The 24,978-nt window shown below is 41.1% G+C and overlaps 3 protein-coding genes across 3 annotated transcripts; all 3 read right to left on the bottom strand.

Moving 5' to 3' along the window:
* Window positions 1-106: 106 nt before the first annotated feature.
* Window positions 107-1,265, bottom strand: LOC124414678 (microsomal glutathione S-transferase 1-like). Its single transcript, XM_046895689.1, has 2 exons — window positions 1,158-1,265; window positions 107-634 (listed from the first exon to the last, which is right to left on the bottom strand). Exons 1-2 carry the CDS (start codon window positions 1,260-1,262, stop codon window positions 290-292), a joined length of 450 nt encoding a protein of 149 aa, XP_046751645.1. The 5' UTR covers window positions 1,263-1,265; the 3' UTR covers window positions 107-289.
* A 612-nt stretch (window positions 1,266-1,877) lies between these two features.
* On the bottom strand, window positions 1,878-4,954 carry LOC124414677 (PI-PLC X domain-containing protein 1-like). The gene is made up of 6 exons (XM_046895688.1): window positions 4,692-4,954; window positions 3,692-3,865; window positions 3,314-3,545; window positions 2,897-3,250; window positions 2,640-2,827; window positions 1,878-2,575 (listed from the first exon to the last, which is right to left on the bottom strand). The coding sequence occupies exons 1-6, from the start codon at window positions 4,738-4,740 to the stop codon at window positions 2,214-2,216; spliced, it is 1,359 nt and encodes a 452-aa protein (XP_046751644.1). The 5' UTR covers window positions 4,741-4,954; the 3' UTR covers window positions 1,878-2,213.
* A 3,233-nt stretch (window positions 4,955-8,187) lies between these two features.
* LOC124414619 (palmitoleoyl-protein carboxylesterase NOTUM) lies at window positions 8,188-24,697 on the bottom strand. Its single transcript, XM_046895618.1, has 8 exons — window positions 24,617-24,697; window positions 10,391-10,760; window positions 10,043-10,103; window positions 9,710-9,933; window positions 9,412-9,621; window positions 9,009-9,285; window positions 8,603-8,916; window positions 8,188-8,532 (listed from the first exon to the last, which is right to left on the bottom strand). The coding sequence occupies exons 1-8, from the start codon at window positions 24,632-24,634 to the stop codon at window positions 8,198-8,200; spliced, it is 1,809 nt and encodes a 602-aa protein (XP_046751574.1). The 5' UTR covers window positions 24,635-24,697; the 3' UTR covers window positions 8,188-8,197.
* Window positions 24,698-24,978: the final 281 nt, after the last annotated feature.

Below are 24,978 nucleotides of genomic sequence, written 5' to 3'. Positions count from 1 at the left end.
TCCATAGATATCTAAATTTATTTATCTAGGAGTTGGTTTAAAATAAAATTCATCCTCAACCTAAATTCTCGGTGTCATTTTGCTCTGAATAAAAGTTTTGTTCTACTTACTTATAATATCAATTGCAAATACGATATTAAATATTTTACAAAATCCTCATGCTACTAAAAATCCCAGGTAAAATATAATTATTGGTAAATAATTGAATAGAAAATATTTTTACCGCATTTTTTAAACATTTTAAAACAGTGTCTTTATGCTGTTCACAACAATTTCGTCACTATTCATCTTAAGCATAATGTACAACACACGAAAAAGCAACGTAAGCTGCAACCAGGTAGCTGAAGAGTGAAGTGAATACTTTGACAAACTGATGCACGGGAATGACGTCCATGTAAAATAAACCGTGGAAAATTCTCGCCAACGAGAAGCTGCGCATAACCAATTTCACTGAGTCCACTGACGGTGAAGTTTCCAACCAAATTAACGCCACCAACAAAAATGGCAGTACAGTCTCAACATCGCTGCGATGTGCTGCTCTTATGCGATCAATATCCGGATGACCGCCACCCGTTGGATCAAGGATGACATCCGGTTCCTTGACGAATATTCGGTCCGCTTCACTATGGATCACCTGAATATTATTGTTAAATAAATCACTCAAAATTCGATATTCAATTAAATTTGATAAAACGTTAGTTACAAAAATCGTAAGATCTATCGTGTGGACTAAGTCTACGGACGATTCTCTTACGTAGTGTTAATTTAACAATAGACTGTTAGAAAAATATAACTACACATAACGCCTAGCAGGTTCACTTTACGTTTGAATTATTTGTTACATTTCTGTCAATTGAATTGTCATATCAACATTCAATTTACAGGGTGTACCTTTATTTCACTTAGTTATCCATTAAAAAATGATTTAATCAACCCAAAAATTTTAGTGGATATCATTATATCATTGCAACAGTATTTAGTAATGGAAATTTTATACATGTTCAGAAAAATTTTTCTTACATGACTTCTTGAGACCAAAGTTATTCTGAGCAATGACGTCAGAGCCAAGCATGTCAACCATACCAAAGCGGAGTACCTTAGCACCAGTTGTCACAGTTTTCATTGTCATTAAAGGCTCATGTCACCATGTTTCCTACCTTTCTGCTCACTCGAAGCCTGCCAGTACACCACGTGAACGTCATCATCTTGAGGATGAGAACGTTTGACCACCAACCGTACCAGATCCACGATTCGTCTTCCATGCTGATCAACCGTCTGACTCTGACTCTGGTGTCGTTCCGAGGCGCAGCTGGTATTTGCTGACTAGGCAACTGACCGTTGGGAGCCTACATTATACGACCGTAGATCGCGATAACCGGTATTTCAAATTCAAATCGTTCCACGCGTAGCTTGAAGGTATTCGAATACAGATTTCTTCAAATAATACAAATTCATGAAACAATACGAACGTTATACCGACCTTAGCTGCAGTCTATGGATAGATTTCGAGACATTTTGATGTTTTAGGGTTCTCGGTCAATTTTGAACCTAGTTTCGAATGATTTCATTTTTTAAATATTGAACACAAACATACATATGCAGAGTTGAAGCTAGATTGCATGATTCACAAATTAACTTTTTAACTAGACGTTTTTTTCACCCTAGTGAAAATAAAAAGTCGTTTGTTTAAATTGCAGATGACAGGTCATTGAAGGAAACTCAGGCTTATCGATGAGTGAAAATAACTGCCCAGAAAACCGATCGTTTTACGGACTGTCAGTTGGACTGCATAAGCGATTCACCAAATTGTAAATGGAAGCCATCAAATACTTGGGGCTACCGATGTCATGCAATTTGTTCTACAGTCATTTATTTTCGAATTTCGACCGTTTAATATTGTATTATAAATGTAAATAATAAACAATCAGGTTTCAACCGACCTGCAGAATATCCTCTCCTCTCAATTTATTTCAGCAAGTGACTCACCGATAATTTCTTAAGAGTAACATCAAGATTTACATATAGCAGATGAATTCGCAAATTGGATCTTTTAATAAAATAAATAACAGTATTAAGGCATTAACGAACAATTGGTCGTTATCATTGAACTAAAATTATCACGAAGAAAAAAAACAAAAACAATCAGGCCCACGGAATTCATAAACGTGGCTGAAATAATACATTAAAAATAACATCAATTGATTTCGACTCGACTACAAACGCCAATGAGCAATATTACTCTTTTTGATATTAGACTGTATAGAAACGTCGATAAGATTATTCCCAAGGAAGAAATCAGTCGCCACGATATTCGTCTGCTTCCACCACTCGTCCTGGAACCATACAGTCAAATTCCTGTTTATCGAATCGGCCATTTGGCGAAGACCTCCCGAGGGCTTCAGCATTATGTCCAAAGGAATCGGCGTCAACTCAGCCATAACCGCCCACAAAGGATTCTGATTACTCCTGGGCCGTTTACTCCCAAGAATCGTCCTCTCCAAGTAGTGTTTCAAGCCCTCCGCAGTCTGCTGATTACCCCAGGCCTGCGTCATCGGTGGCCAAAGCCAGTCGTACTCTAAAAGAATGTTTCCCAATGATTCGCCGTTCGCTAAATATCGGTAAAAGTAATCGGTCCTCACCGTTCACCGTTTGCTGGTCCCCGTAACATATCACCAGCCTGCGACCAACGGTCCAGATGTCGTTCAGGGTCGGTCCAAGGCCGTCGACTCCTCTGTCAGGTCTGAGAATCAAACCACCAAATTCCCGGTGCAAGATGGAAGCCAGTCGACGATGTCGGCTCGGTCGGCCTTCGAATCCGACCGGAAATCTGTGGAAATCTCGAGGATGCAGTGGGTACAGTACAGAGACCAAGTTCATGAGTATCAGTGATCCTCACCTGTGGAAGTCCAGAATGACGACCTCGCCTCTGGCCACATCCAAAAAGTTCCTCACGTCCTTGATGATGCTCATCAGCGGTGTTATCCTGATGATGTCGTGGTTCACCCAAAACCTGTTCACGAAGTTGGTCTCCTCAACGACCGTGTTGTTCCTGGGTATCGAAGGGTAGTATCCGACTCTGATGTCCAGGTACCGGATGCCGTGGACCAGCTGGGTCCACACGTCGCGATCCTGGGTGAGGAGGTACCGTTGAAAAGCGTCTCTTCGAGTCAGGTCGCCATGTTTGTAGCACCCTGAGTTATGAGTGCCTGGGATCATGAGAGTGCCGATTGGCAGTCTTCCTAGTTGCCTCCTGGAAAAATTTGCGGTGAATAAGGATGACCGATGGTAGTGAAGGAGCCTTCGAGAGACTCACCTCAAGTCGTACATCCACGTTGGCCAAATCTGCAGACACGAACTGGTGAGGTATTCGCCGTTCTTATATAACGCTGCATGGTGCTTCAGGCAGTGAGGTCCTGGCAGTGTGGCGCCTCCTCCTTCGTCCCATCCTCCTGGGAGTGGTGGTCTTCCAACGGTTATATTAGTCCTGTAATAACCCCGGGGATGCTCGGCGAGTAGTAAAGTCAGCTGCGGTTTTATCGTCTTGTCTAAGGAAAGATCGGGACTTTTTGAGAATCTGGTATGGTTTTGGTAATCATGGTAGTCATATAGTGTAGCAGGCTTCTGGTGGATGTGAATAGAAAAAATTAAAAGTATACTGATGAAATGGTTGCAACAAGATCTGGGTCATTACTGTGCGCCGGATCAGACGTGAACACCTTAATGCTGTCCGGATATCCTGCGTTTGCAGGACAGTCCAGGTCCCAATTGACCTCCAATTCCGCGTCCACAACCTTATTGTTGATCGCCACCGGCCGCCACAGAGACGATACTGTTAGCCACACCTTTCCGCATTGATTCGACGATACTGAAATCAGGGGTTATGACATGATTTGTCAATACTCGTCCAATACGACATTTCTCGATTTTTGGTGTGCGATAATTAAAATCCTGGACGCTTCATATGATAATATATGTATTAAACGTTGATATATATTATACAACCGAAATGTAGGGTCGTTATGCATAGTGTCCAGTAAAAAATAAGCAACAAATTCAAAGACATTTCCAGGTTATTCAAGAACATTAAAAATAGAATATTTCCGGACACAAGAAAAATTCAAGCATAGTATCCAGGACTTTCGAAGAACAAGAAAATTTCAAGAACATTTGCAGGACCACTGGAAACCATCTTAAACTATGCAATACCATTGAAACTCAATTCCGAAATGCATGCGCACAACTTTTTCCCTTCACAATAACTAGGTTTGAATAAAAGCGGAACTGGATGCGAAAAATTCTTCCAAGAACCAGCTGAAATCTGTTAACCGTTACGATGCTGGTAAAAGTCAGGAAGATCGAGAAAAGTGGATTGCATCATGAAACAAAACAAGTTAGCTCCCCGAATATGGATCCTGATCCATAAACAGACGTGAGAAATCCTAACAATAATACTTTGAATACGAAAATTGATCTTGTAAGTATTCGCATAATGACATCTAACGGTACCGTTCAGAGTTATAATCCCAAAGATCAAATTTCGGAACCAAACTCGGTCTCAAGTGTGTCATCCGAAAGATTAATTTTCGCAGATCGACCATCGATCATCATAATCTCAGATTTCCGCAGGTTTTCAAAAGCCATGAAATCAGGCGGTGCGACGGGGTCGATAATACAATTCAAGACTCGCTCACCGGGATTGTGTATAGTCAGGAGGCAGATGAAAACGAAGATCCCGATCATCTCGACTCCTGGAATTATCACTTGTGGCCTGTATTTTTTCCTCGGATAAAAGTGCGCCGATCGAGAGTTAATATTTAACGGCGACCGTCCGACCGCCGGTGGTGAACCTCGCAGCGAGTAGAACGCGGTTCGGACTAATGGAACATATTCAACGACATTGTGCCATCCTCTGTCACTTCCTCGGTCGCCTCAATTGGCTGCATGCTCTCGGGCCTGGGGGGCCCGCCGCTGCCTCGGGTGGTGCACTAAATACCGTTTCCTGTGTGTCAGGATATTATTTTGAGAGGACGCTCCGTCGCCCCACCCGCAGACCTCAGTGCCCCAGCTATTCCATCGAATTATCATATCCAGATAACCGCGACCAGGGGGGGACTGGTTGATGATTTTACGTCGGTGTTGACACTCGCGCGTCCGCATCCATCGACCCACCAGGATTCGGTAACATTGATGGGCACCGTATCCTGTCCTGAGAAAGGGTGAGGGCAAAAGTATGGTAAGATGACAAAAATATTCCCAACAAAAGTGAGCTTTGGTGAGAATCTAAAAAAATCAATCATAACGAAGTTGACGATATAATTTGTTTTGAATAATAATAATAATAATAATAATAATGCAGAAAAGTTTTTCATAAATTGTTTAAACTGGTAACGAGATTGTTCACAAGTAGGAATAGAGATATCACGAAACAAAAGTTTTATACTTTTGACGACGTAGGGATGAAAGTATTTTTCATACTTGTTTCAGAATTATTGTTGTAATCACGTTTCATCATACTTCAACGTTACAGATTAATTAATCGAGGGCAGTAATTATACACGAAAGACGAATATGTATATTCTTCGACAAGACAGTGCTCGTTTATTTGTCACGATATTTATATTATACCTATGTTTTAAAACAATAAATTAGTAAATGGAGTACTCGCATAGGCCTAGGCTAACCGATAAACACTGGGCTCTGTTCGTCCGTTAAGTACAGGTACTTAAAAATAAATAATATTACGAGATTACATATTTTACAATTGTTAAATACAGGTCTGCTTTACTTTTCTTTCTCACTTTTCTTCTTCGTGTTTTTTTTTCTTTTCTTTTCCTTCTTGCGTTTTGCTTCCCTCCGCTATTCTCTAACAATAATATATATGTACACATATAATTATATTTGTATACATATACATATACATTATATACATTAAGGTGGCGCAAAACAACCGTTTTTTTTTTTTTTTTTTTCAGAGTCTCGTTTGACAAAATGTTAGTTTTTGATGTTTTAAGAGCCCACTCCAAAGGACAGCTCAAAAAAAAATGTTCAGAGTTCACTCCAAATTTTAAAAAATGTCAAAAATCGTCAAAAAATTAAATTAAAAAAATTGTATTTTCAGTATTTTGTTTGATTTTTAATTCATGTCGTGGTGTATTGTTATCGATTCTTTCTTACTAAATAAAAGAAAAAAAAATGTATGAAATTTTAATATGAATATAAAAAGGTTGCTCGAAAAAATCTAAAGAAATGCACCAAAAAATTGGTAAAAAATTATGAGCGACCTTTCAAAGTTCAAATTTTGAACTGAAACTTTCGGAAACCTGTTTTTTTTTTGTCTATAAAATTATAACGTGACGATAAAAAAAATAAAAAAAAAAAAAAATTGATTTTTGACGATTTCTGACATTTGAAAAAATGTGGAGCGAGCTCTTAAAATTTTTTTTTTTTCAAACTGTCCTATGGAGTGGGCTCTTAAAACATCAAAAACTAACATTTTGTCACATGAGACTCAAAAAAAACGAATAGTCGGTTTTTTTGCGCCACCCTAATATATATATATATATATATATATATATATATATTCATCAATTACTCTGTGATCATAATATCCAGAGATGCGGTCATAACGCGAAGGACATAATACAATTTGATTTACTGAGGTAGATAATTTAATCAGTCTATATACTTAGAGAGGTTCGGGGATTGAACATTACCCACGAGGTCGTTGTTCGTACACTTGTACATAATAATATAATATTGTTTACAATCGAATGAATATGCTTCATTGATTGATTTTGAAAAATTTCGTTTACAATTGCATTTACCATTGTCATTCGTGCGTGCATACGAATAATGACTCGTAGATGACGTTCTTTGTTAATTTGCTCTTTCATACTTTCAAACAAACAGAGACGACAAGACGGCATGTGGTAGAATGAGACTCTTGGCTCGTCGTAAGAATACGAAAGGAGCTCAGTAGATTTTACAAAATAAAAAAAAAAAATTAATTTCTTTCGTCAACTTAAGAATCTCATTTGGTACACATACGCCTACGCATAACAATAAATTGAAAGTGCTAATTGTGCACGTAAATGTTTCTTAATCATTAGCTTCATTACTCGACGGTTAAAAGTGAACTACGTCATCTGCAATTGTGTAATAGTAGTAGTATAATAATCATGATAATAATAATAATAATAATAATAATAATAATCTTCAATAAATTAAGAGATTCTATTTACGAGTTGAAAAATATAATAATTATTCTAATATTTATAATATAAAATTCTCCGATGATATCATGATAGTAGTAGTAATAATAATAATAATAATAATAATGATTACGTTTATCGTGATAATGATGATATTAATATATTTACAATTATATAGTTTTGGTTGAATACTGCTGTTTTATAGTGTGGGTTTGATTATTACTTGTTACTATAATATCGCGTGATTATATTTCCTAGTTTAACAAGTAGATAATTGTGTTTTTTTTTTTTTTTCTTAATATGGTAACATATAATAGTACCTATACGTCATCTCGTACTTTTTCGCGTTTTCATGATACAGCTCTGTCACGTTTCAACTGGGTCGCAAGATTCGAAAACAATATAATCCGAACATATGTTCAATTTTTATTGTAGTATAAAAATTGTTTAAAAATACTTTGGATTTTAATCTAGAAAAATAAGAAGATTTTCTACGACAAATGGTTTTTTTTTTTTTTTTTTTTTTTTTTTTTTTTTTTTTTTTTTTTATTGCAAAGAATAAGTAGAAGATGAACATAAGTACGAAAATAGCCCGACGAGATATAAAGTTGGATGAAAGAAAAAAAAAAACAAAAACAAACAAACAACAACAATTTAGACGTGACAAAGCTATACGGCGCTGCAAAGAGTAATCAGCTGATGATTTCAGATGAATCAGTCGAATATTAGGACACGTATAACCTCGTAAAAGCTATTGGGTTTTTATTTTGTATAGTATGAGGTTAATACAGATGACGGTATGAGATGTTGGCAGAGCTTTATGGTTAAATACGACGTTTCTGGAGTTTTGTGCTCTCTGCAACCACGTGGTATATCTCGTAAAGAATGAAAAAGAAAAGTTGTCATCGAGAACAGAAACTGCAGTGAAAAAAAAGCTTACTTGGTAAATAGAATTTCATCTGTGTAATATAGGTGAGCTGACCGTGTCAATTGGGCGATTGTTGAGTGAGAAGATTGAGGAGTTCGTCATGGTCCATATTGTTTAAGGTTTGTATGTCGATGCCCAAAGCGTTGGCCACGCTCTTCATGTCGAGGCCAAAGCTCTTGAGGAGTTCGATAAAGTCCATTTCCTCGCCTGTGAATGGATTGTGGAGTCGTGGACAGCTGTGATTGCACTGTGGCCAAGTGCAGCGTTCGATAAAACGGAATTGGCAGCCCTGACCGCACTTCCGTTTGTTCGAAGGTATCACCGATCGTTGTGGCCTCGTGCCGTTCAGCATGGCCGTGTGGTTGTTTCCGTACCTGCCACCGTGCCTTCGTCCTAAAAACGAAAAATGGCGTCGTTAGGAAAAATTCCGACGATTTTTGAGCCAACCGTGCAAACTACCAACCTCCTCGCCTCCGCTCCTGCTTATCCTTCTTCTGTCTACCATCCTTGTTTCGTTCCCTCCTTCGACCCTTATGTTTTTTTCTTCGTCGCCTCTTGTTCCCGGCTCGTCCACCCTGCGACGGACTGTTAGACCCCTTTCTCTCCTCGGCAGGACCTCCACCGTCCAGCCCGTTCTTCCTGGACTCCGAAACGGAACCGTTCCGGATTTTACCACCGTCCAAAAAGGTGCCGTTCACCTTCGTTGGGCCCGAACGAAGCAGCTTTCTGGCGGACTTTGCGCAGGGCTGATTTGTTTCGACGTGGTCACGATTATTTCTGTGAAAAGAATAAATGCGGCGATCTTTGGTCATGAAACGGTTCTTCGTCGAATGTACCCCGCAGAAGATATACAAATTAACGATTCTCACTCGTTACGTTTATTTCCAAGTGACGTTTGCTCCCAGCAATGAAGCGCCTGTGGCAACGAGACTTCATCGATCTTGACCAATTGCCAGTCCTTCTTGGTCAGGACTCCGTGGCTAATGCAGCTCGGTGCAAAGACTGCCGTCACATTCTCGAAAGTCTGTCTTAAGCTGTCACCCATCTTATGAATGTAGTCCCACTGCTGTTTCGTCACTGGTGCTCCGACGTTGTCAGCGGTCATTTGGGCCTCGTCAAAGATCCATTGAAAGACGAAAAGAGGCACTGGAAAAAGATTGAACGGTTTTGCCGCTTCGAAAGACCCTCGAGGACTTGGTTCTGACCAAATTTAACTGCGGACACTGACCACCACCAAGTCCAGACTTCGGACATCAATGGCTCCTGACTTACCGGAGAGTGTGGGATACAGTCTGTAGCCAAAGTAGCATCTCCACGGCTCGTGGGGATACTTGAGGACGCAGTTGCGGGGCATTTTGGCTTTCCAGAGCTCCATGCCTTTCCGGACAGCGTCGGTGGCAGGTAGGCCATTGGAAGAGTACGGGGCCCGGTCCAGGAACCATCCGGAGTCGCTGACCCCGCGTATTGCGATGTGTTTTAACCCTGAAGACCGAGAAGAGGAGCCTTTAGAGTTCGTTCGAAAGCTGTTTCGAGCCAAGTTCGTGACGAGTTTATTGTTTATGAGTCTCACCCAGCTCCTGGTGGACCAAGCTGTGCACGTGGTCCAAATTCAGCATCACTCCCGTTGCTCCGGCGCTGCTTCCGGCCAGCAGGAGTGAGCTCGCGTTCTCCAGGCCCAAGGGAATCAAGTCCCTTACCACTTGGGCCACGATCTCCGCTCCCATGAATGAGAACATGTCACTTGGCGTCGCTCTGCTGCCACTCCACGTGTCGCTTGTACAGTAGGGCACGAATCTGCAACAAGGAACAGAGAATCTGAAGAATTGTTTTTTGGACTTTTGTTTGGGATTGTTCAAGAGAGAATCCCCTATTTTATGCAGAAACTGAGGAAAGTTATACTCACACGTGGTTGGCGTTCCACCAGAAAGGATTTTCCTCCGGGCGTGAAGACAGGAGGCCACCAACTGCGGATTTTAATTTCAGCTATTAACACGAATTGTAGATTCGAGATTTTAAACTCTTATACTTGAAATAAAACATCATATCTGTAATACGGTGAATCAAAAACATCTCGAGTGTCAAAATCCTGATTTCAGATTCGATGTCAGCAGTTTGGAGAATTTAGGTTGACTGAATTTCAGTTTAGAAACGTTAACAATTAACTGCAGTTTTGTTTTTGTACTTCGACCATCATACCCAAGAAATCAACTTAATTCAACATATTGAAGCGAAGAATCTTTTTCACACTAACCATCTCTGGTCTCCGACCATTGTGTAGAAGTCATGAGGTGCCTGAGCCTGAGCCATCTGTTCCTGCAGCTTCTGTGATCGTAGCAGTACCAACCGCCTTCAAGAAATATGACCCACCGTTTGGAGCCCTGAGATTTTCTCAGGTAAAATCCGGCCTGAGATCCGTCGTTGCACGTTATTGACCTGTTGCTGAGGTAGACTCTTTTCAGGGCTCGTTGATCCTCGAGCTCATACTTTCCCAGCACTTCAATAAACTTCTGAATCGTGTTACTCTGGATGACCGGCGAGGCTCCGGACGACAATGAGATAGTGTTCGTCGCTTTGTTTTCAGCGGAGACCAAAACGGTGAACACCGCGATGCCCAGCGATATCTGAAAAAGAGTATATACGTATAAAACAAAAATACGACAAGTGTCGAATTTCGCAATATGATGCTTCGCCAAAACGGATCAACCGTGGCAAAAACATATTTTTTTTCTTAACAAACAAGTGTCAGAGCTGGGTTTATAAACGCAAATGAGAATGAGAATATCTTATCATCACACTGATAAGGACTTGAAAAATTCACACACGTAGTGAAAATTAACGCACTCTGAATTTTTGTGACAACATTATACAGGCCGATTTAGAAAAGTGTTCAGAGAGCTTTTTCCATTCCTATCTCGTCTTGTTCTGGATTGAACTCCGCATGAAGCTGAGGACGGATTGTTTTGACTAATCGAGGTTCACGAGAGTAATTCTTTGGACATGATACAGTCAAAAGATCTGAGAAAGCCCGTCTCACAGCGGGTGGTTGATCTTTGACTGCGGCGTCCCTCAGAGCCGAGGCGCCTCCATAATACGTTGAAGTCGAGGGAGCCGAGGATCAATTTCTCTCACTGGCTTCTCTCCGCTTGTTTAAAGTTGGGGTCGAGTGGCTCGGGACGCGTGTATAAACAAAAATTGTTTCCTAGGGTTCATGAGATTACAGGAATTGTATACAGGAACGTAGGGCAGTTAACCCCTCAACACCTCTTCATTAATTCACTTTTTCGAAAACAGATGTTGCCGCCGAGCCACTCAGACGGAGCAAGTGCTGAGCAGTTTAGAGCTGCTCGGGCTTGGGACTCGTAAACACAGCCTGCAGGGGGCGAGTCGCTAAAAAATGAACCCGCTAATTGGGAAGATCAAAGAGGAGGTAGAAGACGAACCAAAAAACCCGGAACCAAGAAGAAAGTCCCACAGCGTGAATTTTCATGCAAGGATCGACGCACCGATTAACAATCGATCCTCCGACGTACTTTCCGTTACAGTATGAATTTCAGGAATGAATTTCAGGAATCGCTGGGATATTCATCGGGAATAACACACCGGGGAAAGCAGGGGAAATTACATACTTCAGTAGGTAAGTGACTGAATTGCCAGTGGACATTAGCCGGTTACTTCTTCTCTTGGGATGGAAGTCCACGCCTGATGACGGACGCCGCATAAGATCGCTTGTCGGCACCCGGGGCAAAAGAGTCAGCGAACCGCAGAGACGGGGAAGAAGAAACGACCAGATACTTACGCCCGAGTTATGTTATACGTTCTGTTGTGTTACGTTCGGATCAACTGCTCAGAGTTCACGCGTCCTTTTCCTTCATCGTTGACAGGAGACTCACATCATGTTGTTGTAAGTCCAGTGAATTGACGTCAAGTCGCTTTTAGATACCGTATAGAGTCGTTAAAAGATGTGTCAATTCATCTACGAGTAACGTATAATCTTGTTAATCCTCTAATTAGGACTATATCAACTCACGTCAAGTCATCCGAAGTCGAATTGAAGTTATGACAAATCAATTAAAACCTTTTGCACTCTCTCTCTCTCTATGTTACACATAGAACAATGTCAACAACCATAAAATTTTGGGCTTAAGATACCGTGGAGATTTGTTTAAAATCCTAGGAATCATGAAGGTAGTTGAAAACTCGATGTGAGCCGGCAACTTGTACCCGGAAATGGCGTTCTTTTGAAGAGTTTGGGTGGTAATTTCAACGGAATTCAGAATACGAAATTATTTCCGCACACGCACGACTCTCCGTAAGTCGGTCTCTAAAAATACGCGCAGCAGCGAGCGTCGACGGAACGTGTCTTCAACTCGAAGACACCACGCGGCGGTTCACCGTCACAACTTGATCTTCTGATACTTCAGTAAGCAGAATTGAGTTTTATAAACTTGGGATCAATCTCGTCAGATTTCGTCTTGCGGTCATTAGGACCGTGCAAGTGTGTTCATGGTGTTCATACGCCCCATGGGTACGTGGTCGCGGCACATACAGGTGGATAGAAGCAAGGGGCCCCATGGTCTCTGGTCGTCGGCGGAGTCCTTTGTTCTGGCATATAAATGACCGTGCAACAATCAGGTACAATCAAAATAATTGAAAACGCGCGCTCTCTAAGGCGATTAGGGTCAAGTTCCAAGTCGGTAGCCGCCGGCGGAAACAGTGAAACAGAAGCCCGAACTACTGGAGATGAAAGAAGCCGCCAGTCGAATCGCCGGACGGTAACCTTCTCTTCGCGCTCGAGCTCACCAGGAATAGGACCAGGTAGCTGTAATGGCTTAGGACAGATTGGACCGTGTTTCCGAGGCAATAAACTAAGGTCTGCCTATAAAGGTGCAGCCCACGGTATATACCTATAAGGATCTATAGAGACTTCTACGTCGCGGTTCCATCACCTCTGATGCAACTACACTGGCACCAATTCACGGTCAACTATTGGTCGGTTATTTTTCTTCTCCTTTATCGGCCTCACACGCACATACACGCACGAATTTGCATCTGGTGGATGGGGAGAAGAGAGTTCATCGTTAGGTTTTATCTAACATTTTTCCTGTTCGATGATCTCGTTTATATAAGATTCGTCTTCAGCTCTAAAAGCGAGTCTTTGCTCGAGATTGATCGAAAAACTTTGCCTCCAGCCTTCCATCATCTTTCTGGACCCGATTCTTGTTTCGGTATGAAAGTAGAAACGTTTGAGTTGCGGAGTAATTCAGAAAATTTAACCAAAGTTGGTCCGAGTTTGGACTAGAATATGTCACTAGTAATGAGTACGAATGAGATCTTGAATTTCCTAGGATTTGATAGTGATTTTCCAATAATGGAGATTGATTGTTCTTCGAACCGAAGAAGAATTTCTGTACATTTGCGCAGGATATTTTCTGGCCAAGAGGAGCTCGGTAAAGATTGTGAAACGGTGTCGCCGATGCGCAGGAAGGGAGGGAGGGAGGGAGGCGGGTGGTTGAAGAACTTTACGTCTTTCACGGTTCGACGCGATTATTTGAAAGGTTCCGAAATCCGATTTGGGAATCCGCATCGAATCGAAACTTTCAAGGAGATCGTAAATCAGCACTATTGTCGGTGAAAACTCGAGATGTACGAGAGAAGCCCGCCTTACGTAACCTCTTTATTATGTCGTAAATCAAAAACTGAAACCGGTAGGTACGCCGTCAGTGGTTGCTACCCTCGGGATCCGTCTAAAAAATATCCCCAGGCTGGCTTGGGACCAACCCCTCTTAAAAACACTTTGCGTCTAGCCATGGTAGCCGGAAATTTTTAATTCCTTCTTTTCTTGCGGAAGAAGCCAGAGCAACAAATTTGAACTCACCCACGTGACAGAAGGGAAAAAAAATGTTACATGTTCACTAAAATCTACAAAATTCCTCGAGGAATGAGATAAAGGATGAAAAAAAAAATTAGTCAAGCTTGATTAACGAGTCGTCAAGTTTTTTTTTTTTTGTTTTTTGTTTTTACTTTGGAAATAAAGAAATAAATGACGGCTCGGGTTTCAGGCAATTTTAACGATATGACGAAGAAGATGAAGCGAGGAAAAAGAGATGGAGGAGGGGAAGGAGGAGGAGGAGGAGGACGCGCGCGCGCACAACTTGATTACCCGGTGAATCGAGACGGAGCTGGCGTGACGTGGTGATATTTGGGTGCAAAAAGAGGGCAGGAATTTAATTGAGGAAAAACGTTGACGGAAGTCGGAGTGCAGCGACACTAGAGTGCGTCTTTGGTCTCTGTAGTTCGGGCAGCGGAGAATAGTTCGTGGCGAATGTCGTCGTTTAAAAATCTTATCACGAAAATGAAATTAATGATAAATAAACAGGGCGTTCAGTTATTTGTGAAAACGCAATTCCCCGAGAATTCCAGGTTTTCCAGACAAGAATAATTATTTATTTATCCAGTTTGTTCTCATGTGAACAATAAACGAAAAATACAATAGTCGAATTTGTAAGAATTCGCTAGCACGTGAAATTTTTAAGAGTCAGGGTTTGGTTTATGACCATTGCCTGAAAGTTAAATTTTCTCTCCTCACCAAATAGCTAGATTTTTAAGAACCAAGGACGAAAATTATTATATTCCAAATACGACGTGAAATTCCCTGAGATTTCCAAGTTTTTCCAGGAGACATCAAGTTTCCTGAGAATTTCCTGATTCCATAATATCCATGAACATATACTGGGCACCCTGATAAAATAAAGCTTCACGCTTCACGGTTGGTCTTCTCGTGAAGTTCAAGCAAGGAGCGAGAGTTAACAGGGAAACGTGTCGAGCTTTTCGTAAATAGAAAAATGCAGTTCAGTTTTATCCACATAATTACATTATAAAAGTATTTGGAACTTGAGGTATCTTACAAAATAATGATTTTCCAACTTCATTATTACCTTATTCGAACGAACATAATTCTGGCTGCTAGTTTCAGTCTCGTGGTATTCTCTTTGCGACGGTTATACGAAAAGGGATTTTGCATGCTTAGAGACAATCCTCAGCCTCCCCCTCCCCCCCCCCCCCCACACACACACAAACACACACACACACACATGAAGGCGACTTGTCTCGCTAAGCCGGTTGTGAAGATTGCTTTGAAAATGCCGCTGATCTCAAAGATATCTCGAATAGCACGTACATTATGTATATACCCGTATACGCGGGTCCTTTTTGCCCTCGATAAAATTCAACGATCTCTCGCCGATACTTATCGATCTTCACATGGACCGTCGCTCGGCTGATCAGCTTCACGTCCAAGCTTGGTACAACGAGTCACGTGTAAACGCCGCCTGTTGTTTTATACCTACCAAACGAGAGAAGCTGACAGAAAAACATGTATTCATCATTTCATCGCCTCGAGCGTAACCTTGTTTGGTTTTGAATATCGAATTCTTGCATATTCGTTTGTCGGCTCGTTATAGTTTGTCACTGTCGAGGACATTCGATCGATTGAGACTTTGTTGCAATATCGCTCAAAGTCAACAAAGTACCGGGGTCTAGATATTCTTCCGTGAAACGGGAATCGACAAAGCGGAAATTGAAAATGAGAAATCAATGAAAAAAGAGCAGCTACCGACGGTTTTAAAAAACTACAAGTATACGAGTGACCAAAAAAAAAAAAAAAGAATAAAGAATACTCTTCACTGCCGTGAAATTTAGAATTTGCTGAAAATATGAATCAGTTGGCAAATGAAAGCCACTCCGGAAGTTTTTTCTGCACAATGTCATGCCTTGGCAGAGCATCAAGATAATTGAAACAGAAAGTTATTTCCTTTGGATTATTTGAATTTTTTACAGGAGTGTATACTGCCAAAGTCTATTTAGAAGACGAAGACTAAGAATAAGAATAAGAAAAAGCGGTGTGGCTATAAGCGTATAAGACAGCACGGCGCCGTTTACTATGCAACCCATTAAAAATATCGAATGAAGAAGAGGAGGAGGAAGAAGAAGGAGTGGGCTTTCCCCTTCAGCGGATCTGCAGTTGGCGGCATCTTTGAATCGGTCAGTTGCCGATCGGTCGGTTCTTGTTCCGTTCGGACAACGCGAAGTACAAGAAGAAGAAGAAGAAGAAGAAGCGAAAGAAGGAGAGGGGGAAAAAGCCGCTGAGAAAGGAGGAGAAAATGATGATGATGATGATGATGATGATGATGATGATGAGGAGGAGCCCGTCTCGTTATCATTACGACGGCTGCGCACGCACGCCTGCATCCAACACCAACACTCCTGGACCAACGTCATTACCATAACTGTACGCCCATCTCCTCCCTCTCTCCCCTCTCGTTTCATTCTTCCTCCGCAGTTTCTTCTTCTCCTTATTCTTATTCTTATTCTTTCTTTTCACTCAGCTCGCGGAGCAGAAGCCGCGCGTCGTGACTGCAGTTCGACGTTCGCTTTCATCGACGCGGAATTTATTCTCCTTTTTCATTTATCAATCTCGCGTTAATATTTCCCTTCAGATACAATTATTAGATATTTTTTGGCACGATATTGTAGAATAAATTTTTTTTTCCCTGCAGAAAAACGTTAAGTTCATCAGAACGATTCTTTTTCTTTCGCTGCATGGAAATGTCCACTTTCGTTTTTCCAACATGTTTCTCTGTACCGAAATTTTGCGAGATTCTCAAACCTTAGTTTTCGTATTCAATCAAAAATTCGTCCTTATTTATCACAAGTTTAACGCAAAACAGTTTTTTTGTCTCTCTCTTCTTCAATTTCACTATTTTTCGATACTTCTGAGCTCGGAACTAGCGCGAAATTTCATCGATGTTTACACTCTCGACAGCTGCTGTGGGTGCAGAAGGATGATGTCAATGACAGTCCAAAATGCAACGAGATGGTAGTCGGTGCGTTTGAAGATTCCGTTCAGACCTCTCCTTCTTGGTCTCGATTGAGCGAAAGAGAGTGAGAGAGAAGAAGAGAAGAGAAGGTATTCTTCGGGATATAAGCATACAGGCTACGTCTCGTGTGCGGTGCCACTGATTGAGTCATTTCGAATGACAGATCTTGATGTAAAAGCTCGACGCTTGACTATTCGAATAAAAGAAGAATTAGCGGATCTCTAGTTTTTTTTTTTCAAGCAACGTTGCTGTACTGAGCGAATTGAACGTATTTAAAAATTGAGGAACAGGTTCTGATTCTCTTTGCTAAAGCGCAAAAGTTTTTCTTTTTTGGTCTTCTCTAGGGCGTTGACTTTTACCGTTTATATGATTGCAACTTATTGTTAGCTTTAGATAGTAGAGAAAAACGTATGATTAATTCACTGACGCAAATTCTTTTTCTTTTTTTTTCTGTTCTGATTTTTTTGTTTATCAGTGTATAATTGAAAAGATTTGAATCAAATTTGACTTCCGGTTTCGAGAAAAACCCCCAAGAATCATTTGGCGAGACATATTTTTGAAAATCGGTGAGTTCGCTGTCGATAAAACGATTTTTCATACGAGGCTGAAGTTATTAATAGTAACATTAACGTGTAAGCAAAAACGTTAGGGTAAAAAATCATTATCGTACAATTTCTGAATGACTTTCGAGGAGTTAAATTTTCGAAATGTATACTGAGAAGAGAGTTTTTTTATTGTCCCCTCACATTATCTTCCTATGCAATAAAAAATAACGACGATACAGAATACAACGAATATTACAAAAAGAGAATAAAAATCCGAAAAAATTAGAGAACAATTTTTTCTACACTTGTATCAGATTTACCATCCAGCATGATCTTCCATTTAACGTCCATAATCCTAACGAGCACGTCTCGTTTATCACGGTGTTTACTAAATTTCTGACAATCCTAAATGTCCGAGGTAACGCAATTTTTCCTAAACATGCATCGTTAAACCGTAACACGTTATTACAACATTAGATACTTCATCCTCATTTCTTTACACCGTTTTCCCGTCTCCTCAAGCAAGAACTACCCGCAAACTCGGTTTAAAAGTTGCGCCAAAAGCGTTCGGCGAATCGTTAGATTTGACCAATCAACAGATCGGACCGAGCTGCGCGACTGCGCGGTTGCGCGGCTGCGCTCGCAAGGATCCACCGAGTTTCTGCTCTTCACAGGAAGAGTCCAGGGAGTCTGGCGCCCTTGTGCATCTCGCCACGGATCTGCGGCCACCACTGCTCTTTTCCTCGAGAGAGAGAGAGAGGGAGAGAGAACGAGGAAGGGGGTGGGGGGAGCGGAAAGCAGGTGGTAAGATAAGTCTCTCGCACGAACCGATCGCGGTGAAGGCGGCGGGTCAAAGAGATCTCCCCCACCCTCTCATCGCGGCAGGGGCCTGAGGCCTAACAAGGGCTGAAATATGACTGCGCCGCGTCCCAACGACCTCGGGCCGATGCTCACCGCGGCCTCAAGACCTTCCGTCGCTCTCTCCCGCCCTCGGGAACTTGTATCGGTCCAAAAAGTTCCGATCGGTTCTTGGGGATTGCGCGCACGCGTAACGAGTTCGGGGTGATTTTTCACGCTTGACAATTGACCGATGCAAGCGCTTCTTTACGTTTATTTTGATCGCTTTCGAGTTATCGGATTCGCAAAAGGGCGCATGTACACGGAGAAAAGAAAGAGAGCAGATTGCACTGAAAACTACAGGAAAAGGGGGACACATCAAGGTTTTTAGTGAAAAATAACCATGTCAAATATTATTTTTACTTAAAGTGGGTTTTACTGTTTTTGGAATAAATTATGTAGTTTACGAAACGTATTTTATCCAAAACACATAATGTGTTCTTATTTTCCTGCAGTTTTGGGTAAAATCTGCTATCGAATTCCCTCGATATATGGATAAGAATTTTTATTTGTTGTTCAGTCGGGCACAAAATTTTGTATTAAGATTGATATCCTTGGGAAAAAACAGTTCAATTATTAGTGATTTTAGAAAAAAATAAAGTGAAAATTATACTCAACAAGAATATAAGTGACACGTACAATATTTGTTGTTCACAGTTATGCAAATCATTGTCATTTTGTACTTTGAATTACATTTTTTGGTCAAAGTATAAAATGGAAATGGGCAAGGACTGTAGATCAACCAAAACTAGATATTATCCTCAGTGCAGTTTTTGCATAGATATTCCTTTACGGTTCGTCTCAACTTGTTGTGAAAAAATGTTTCCACCAACAGACCGCGGGAAAATATTCCGAACAATCTCTCGATTGATATTAATTATCTTGATAAGTGTATAGTTTATAGTGTTTGGGGAAAGACTCAGAATTGCAGACTAAATAATCATCTCCTAAAGTTCCAAACTGATTGTACTCATCTCCAGAAGAGGAAAGGAAGGATTCCGAAATATCTTTATTATACGATCTGTTTGCTCGGTTGGTATTCCTCCATAACCTTGCTAAGTGATATTTGCCAACGAAACGTGTTCCCTACTGCAAGATAAATTTTTCTTTCCCTTCATATTTTTTTTCTTTTCATGGTATACCGAATGTTTTATAAAAATTATTGCAGAACCGACTATAGCAAATCGTTGGTAGTAACTAAACTGAAAATGATCGATGCATCAATTAATCGAGTCTAACCGATTTTTCGTATTTTTTTTTTTGTAACCCTGTGTGTGAAACCGAACTTTCGTAAATTTATACTTTAATTGAAAATATTTTTCAATTTCATGTGAAAATATTCGTTCATCATTTACTCATTATATCAACTGGGTATACTGATAATACACACTTTAATGAGATAAATTGACATTGTACACGTCGTTCATGAGAGTATAAAAACAAAAAGCGATTGCGAGGAAAAACAATGGTCGTCGAGTCGTTCGATTAATCGATTTTGAAAATGAAGTCGAAATAATCGATTGTCTTTTGTCATCCTTAGCCACTTGGCGCGCGATTTGAATTTTCAAATACTGAAACAGTAGACTGCAGGTGAAGAGCCGCGCGGCGCTAGGCAGAGTGCGGTGGTCCATGCACGGGGAGTAAATATGGCGGAGTGGATCGGGCTGGCGGCGGATCGAGGATCCGCCGCGTGCCCGGCCGCTCGTTCACGCCCGAGGTGCGCCTTTGATGTGCCGCCTAAGGCACGTTCGCGATAACTCTTCACGTGCTGCTGGAGCCTGTGCTGTCGCTTCGCTTCTCGACACGGTCCTCGCCTCCCCCTTTCTCCCCCCTCCTCCGGCCGCCCTCGCATTCGCTTCCTTTTCCTCTTTCTCTCTCTGTTTTTCTCCCCTTGTATAATATAACACTTTATTTTCAAAATTCCCGCTTCCTTGAGCGACGGTCATGCGCGGTAAACTCGCGTTCGAAATGCGGGTTCATGAAAACTGCGATAACGACTATATGTATGTGCCCCTTTCGAGATGCGATTGTTTAATCTCTGTGTGTGAGTGCAGGTGCTTCTTCTTTCTTTTTTTTCTTTTCGTTTTCTTCTTTTTCTCTACTGCTGCTTGCTTTTTCTTTTCTATTTCCTTTTCACGAAACGAGAAGTGAATGGGAAAACCCACATGGAGGGAGGGTGAAGTGGATAAGATTTGTCCTTTAGAGGTTATGTTTGCCCGCTACGATTCTCCTGCGACCTCTGCAGCCTCCCCCCTCCCCTCCGCCATAGCCCCACCCATGCCGTAGAATGATATTTTTTTTTTATTACACTTTAAATTGTATAATCGACTATGAAATCTACTTTTGGTACAAAAAAAAAAAAATATGTTTGTATATACATATATATATATATATATATATATATATATATATATATATATATATATATATATATATATATATATATATATATATATATATAGCGGATTATTTAGACTAATTAAAAATATCTGGAATTGTAAAAAAGTAACATCGAATTTGTATTCGGCACTGGGCGAGGTATTTGAAAGAATTTCTTGGACACCGATGAGAAAAACGGTGTTTTTTTTTTTTTTTTGTATTCAAATCACTTTTTGTTTTTCTTTGTGTCGCTCAGTTATTCATATTTTTTTTCTTCACCTCTGCATACAATGCATGCCACCGTTAGGGTATCGAGTTTCAGTAGTAGGTGTCGGTATTGCAGCCTCTAACAAGTAACATACGAAGAACTATATGTATAAACGTGTTACACAGGTATGGAATCTCGTGTGCGCTACCGTGATTTGTGAAAATAATAACAATGGCACAAGTGAGGAAATATTTAGGGAGAAAAAAGTTTTATTTTCTTACCACAGGTATACCATATCTATCCCAAACTTTTAAAATTTTATTTCTATCAAAGATGCGAGAAAAGGTTCGCAAAACGAGATACGATACTTCCTCAAAGAAATTGAGAATTCAGAGGAGGAGAAGAAAGAAAGTTAAAGGAAAGAAAAAAAGAGTCGAAGAACAAAAAGAAAGAAAAAACAATTTGTGATAAACGAGCCGCATGCGGCAGGCGTTACGGTTAGATAAGGTATACGAGTTAGACTTCCGGTTGAATGAAGAGCAAACGCGGGGAGCCACAGGTGGATGGATGGCTGCAGAATTGTTGTTGTCGCTAGATCTTTTGGCCCTGAGCTTCCAACGGCGAGGAGGAGGATGAGGAGGAGGAGGTATAAGGTACGGAGGTACGAGGTACGGATGCCTTAGGTTTCCAGTTCGAGGCGCGGAGAAGCCCACGAGAGGGAGAGAGGGGCAGAGAGAGGAGCGAGGCGGCAGAGGAGGTTCTCGAGGAGAGGAACTGGCGGCTCCTTTGAAGTCGGTCGGTACCGTGTGTAATTAGGCCGTCCCCCACCCCGCCCCGAACCTCTGATCTTGCCGCTGTGTCGCTAATTGTTCACCGCCCCTCGGGCAGCCGCATCCAACGGCAGCAATAGCCCAACCGCTCTCCGCGGACCCGGAGAACCTCGGATATCTCGTCTACGAACGCCTTTTGCTTTGCAAGCTTCCAGCGTTAAGTCCGCGGGACCAAAGCCCAAATCGTACCGTCAAAACTCCGCTGGTGCAGGAAAACTTGCTGCGACCCATACACCCACAGAACCATGATTTTCTTCCAGGGGGTTATCCGCGTCGATTTCGACGTTGACGTGGATGTATCTCAAACGCAAAAAAGGGCTCAAATGCGGATTTTGAAGCGGAAATATAGAAATGGCACGAATTTACCATTACGATTTTGTAGATTGCATTGCGATCCTTTTTCGTATGATCATTGCAGACTTTTTGTTCAAAGGACGACCCGGAAACAAGTTTTCAGCGTGTTCACTGTTCATCGAAACTGTATGATAATTTGGTTACACTCACACCCTTAGCATTCGAAAGAATATTTGCTAACGAATTTAATTTTTGAACCTTTTTTTTTTAAAGGTGGTAAGAAGAGATGTGAACAGACTAGTCGGATGTTAACATCCACAGTGTACTTATCAAAGTTCTCTGGAGCTTGTTTTGGGACTCAAATACTCGCTAGTATTTATTTGATATTTTGAAAAAATGGAGCAAGTTGGCAGCAATAAGTTTTAAGTAAAACTCAGGTTCAGGTTTTCTTTCAAGAGGCCATTCACTCGAAAATCGGATGAATAATTCCAATTCATTGACATCGATTCCAAGCGATTACCTTCGATTCACAACTTTAACCGATTTCTAATTCCTACTATAAGAATTTGTTAATCAATTTTCGCCCGAAATCATCCAAAAAGTTTAAAAAATCATTCGAAACGAACATAAATCCCTTAGCCAACGGGAAATCATCGAAATTAAAGGCACGATTGGTGGGGGAGAAAATTTCCAAAAAAACGCAGCCGTCTTTTCTAAGTGCGAAAAGAAGGGGTTGAAAAGTAGCTTCAGCGACGTAGTTGAAAAAGGAAGGGCAGTAAAGGGAGGAGGGGGAGGGGGGGGGGGGGGGCTAAAAGCTCTAAGAGGTGTTTCCCAGAGGTCAAAGTGCGGCGTGACGAAGAAGATGCGGCGGCGAAAGGGGTGAAGGGGTGGTTCTTTGATCTAACTCGAGTCTCTCCATCTCCACGTTACACTTTGTCAGGGTTTCGACCTACCAGCTACGCGTTCTCGGTGCGGCGGCGCGCGGCTTGACTCCTGTGCAAGGCGTGCCTCGTGTACATGTCGCGGAAGACTTTGATCGAGTCGAGCCTGTCACGAGCCCGTGACATCAAAGCGAGATCAGACTCGGCTCAACCGAACCAGCTTTCAGGACAATCTCCTTCGCCATGAGGCTAGACGGGCTCACCCCGTTTCGTCTGGAAGAACGAGAAGAAGAAGAAGAAGAAGAAGAAGAAGAAGAAAATGATGATGATAATGATGATGATGAATAGGACGTTGCCATTGCAGTAATTCACCATTATGTAACTCCGAGTCTTCGATCATCGGGGCATTTCCACTTCTTCGTCTTCTTCTTCTTCTTCTTCTTCTTCTTCTTCCGGTGTACGAGCTGATTTCAAAGATAGACAAAGTAGAAAGAAGAAGAGGATGATTACGTTCCCGTATTTTTTTCGTTCGCTTATTTATACTTCACTCTTCTTCATCTTCGTTCTCTTTTCACCCTTCGATATGACGAGCTTATTCGAAAGTTTGTGGGGAAATTTTTTTTACCGCAGATTCACTGTGGCTTTCATTTTTTCACTTCACGCTATGAGTGAAATTGAAATTTTCGTATTTACGGGGCATTTTCTGTAGATCAAATACAGACACACTTTTTCGATATATTATTTCGGGATATTTTTCGATCACAAATATGGGAAATAATTCAAGTTTCATGGTCGAGATGGGTAATCGATCGACGAGATGTGACTTGGGCTGTAATAATTTCTGGTCCTTTAAAAGTAGGCGCCAGAAATGAAAAACGTATCAGGTGTTCAATATTATTCGATTAATACACAGCTGAGAATAAATCCAAGAATTTTGAAGAGTCTCAAAATTTCGAGACTGATTATAGAATAGAACTTGAATGTAACATTTAGAAACTGATGATTCTGAAAATTCAATCTGGATACCTGTAATTTAAATGTTTCAAAAGAAATAAAACAAAGATTAGAAAAAAAAGCAATAATGAAACGACATCAGATTTATATCCTCGTTCGCTGGTGACTTCCAGAAAAAATTCCATTTCATTAAAAGGACAGCTTGATCCTTGCAACGATAAGGAAGTAGACGTGAGTTTCGAAAAATCCGATGTAAATACGCGGCAATGCAGGCGCATAACAGAGTGCTATATTTACTAAGTAGGTACGTAGATGCATATCTCATCTCAACATCCAGCTACGAACGTCTTCGGACCATTTGGCACACGTGCGCGTTCACGAAACTCATCACTACGGTATAATTTTACATGTGTGGCATCCAAGGATTCAAAAAATAAAAGTTCCATTATATGATTTTGGTAAAATTTTGGTCAAATCATAACAGATGAGACACTGCAAAACGTGTCATAGGATTCAAAAACTAAATTCAATACATTTTGAGATGTTCGCCAAAGATATACCGATAAATGGAAACAAAAACAAAAAAACTATCCAAAAAGAGACATCTTCTTACCAGCAGCACGGTCCTCATCTTTCAAAGACTGTGAGCACAAACTGGACGTTGGTCACGTTGAAGCGCTTCCAGCTGCTGAATCACTGTATAGTATTATCAAAAAATTTCCGTATAGAAACGTCACTCAAAGACGCTAATTTGGCGATCAGTGATGCTGGCGTATTTTCGCGCCATTTCTTTTACCGCGTGTAGAACAACGTCTCCGTGGTTTTAAAAATAATCAAATTTCCCGTCACGTCGTTACTGGCCTTCCAAAGACGCCTGACGCTTCACACGAGACGATAATCAAAACGCGCCTGAGAGTATCAATAAAATCGAATCATAAAATCAGAAGAAAACAGATCAAAAATCGAGTCAATAAA

Source organism: Diprion similis, chromosome 14, assembly GCF_021155765.1.
Source record: "Diprion similis isolate iyDipSimi1 chromosome 14, iyDipSimi1.1, whole genome shotgun sequence".
NCBI classification, from domain to species: domain Eukaryota; kingdom Metazoa; phylum Arthropoda; class Insecta; order Hymenoptera; family Diprionidae; genus Diprion; species Diprion similis.
Note: the sequence above shows the minus strand (reverse complement) of the source record. Positions and strands in the feature narration are given on the sequence as shown.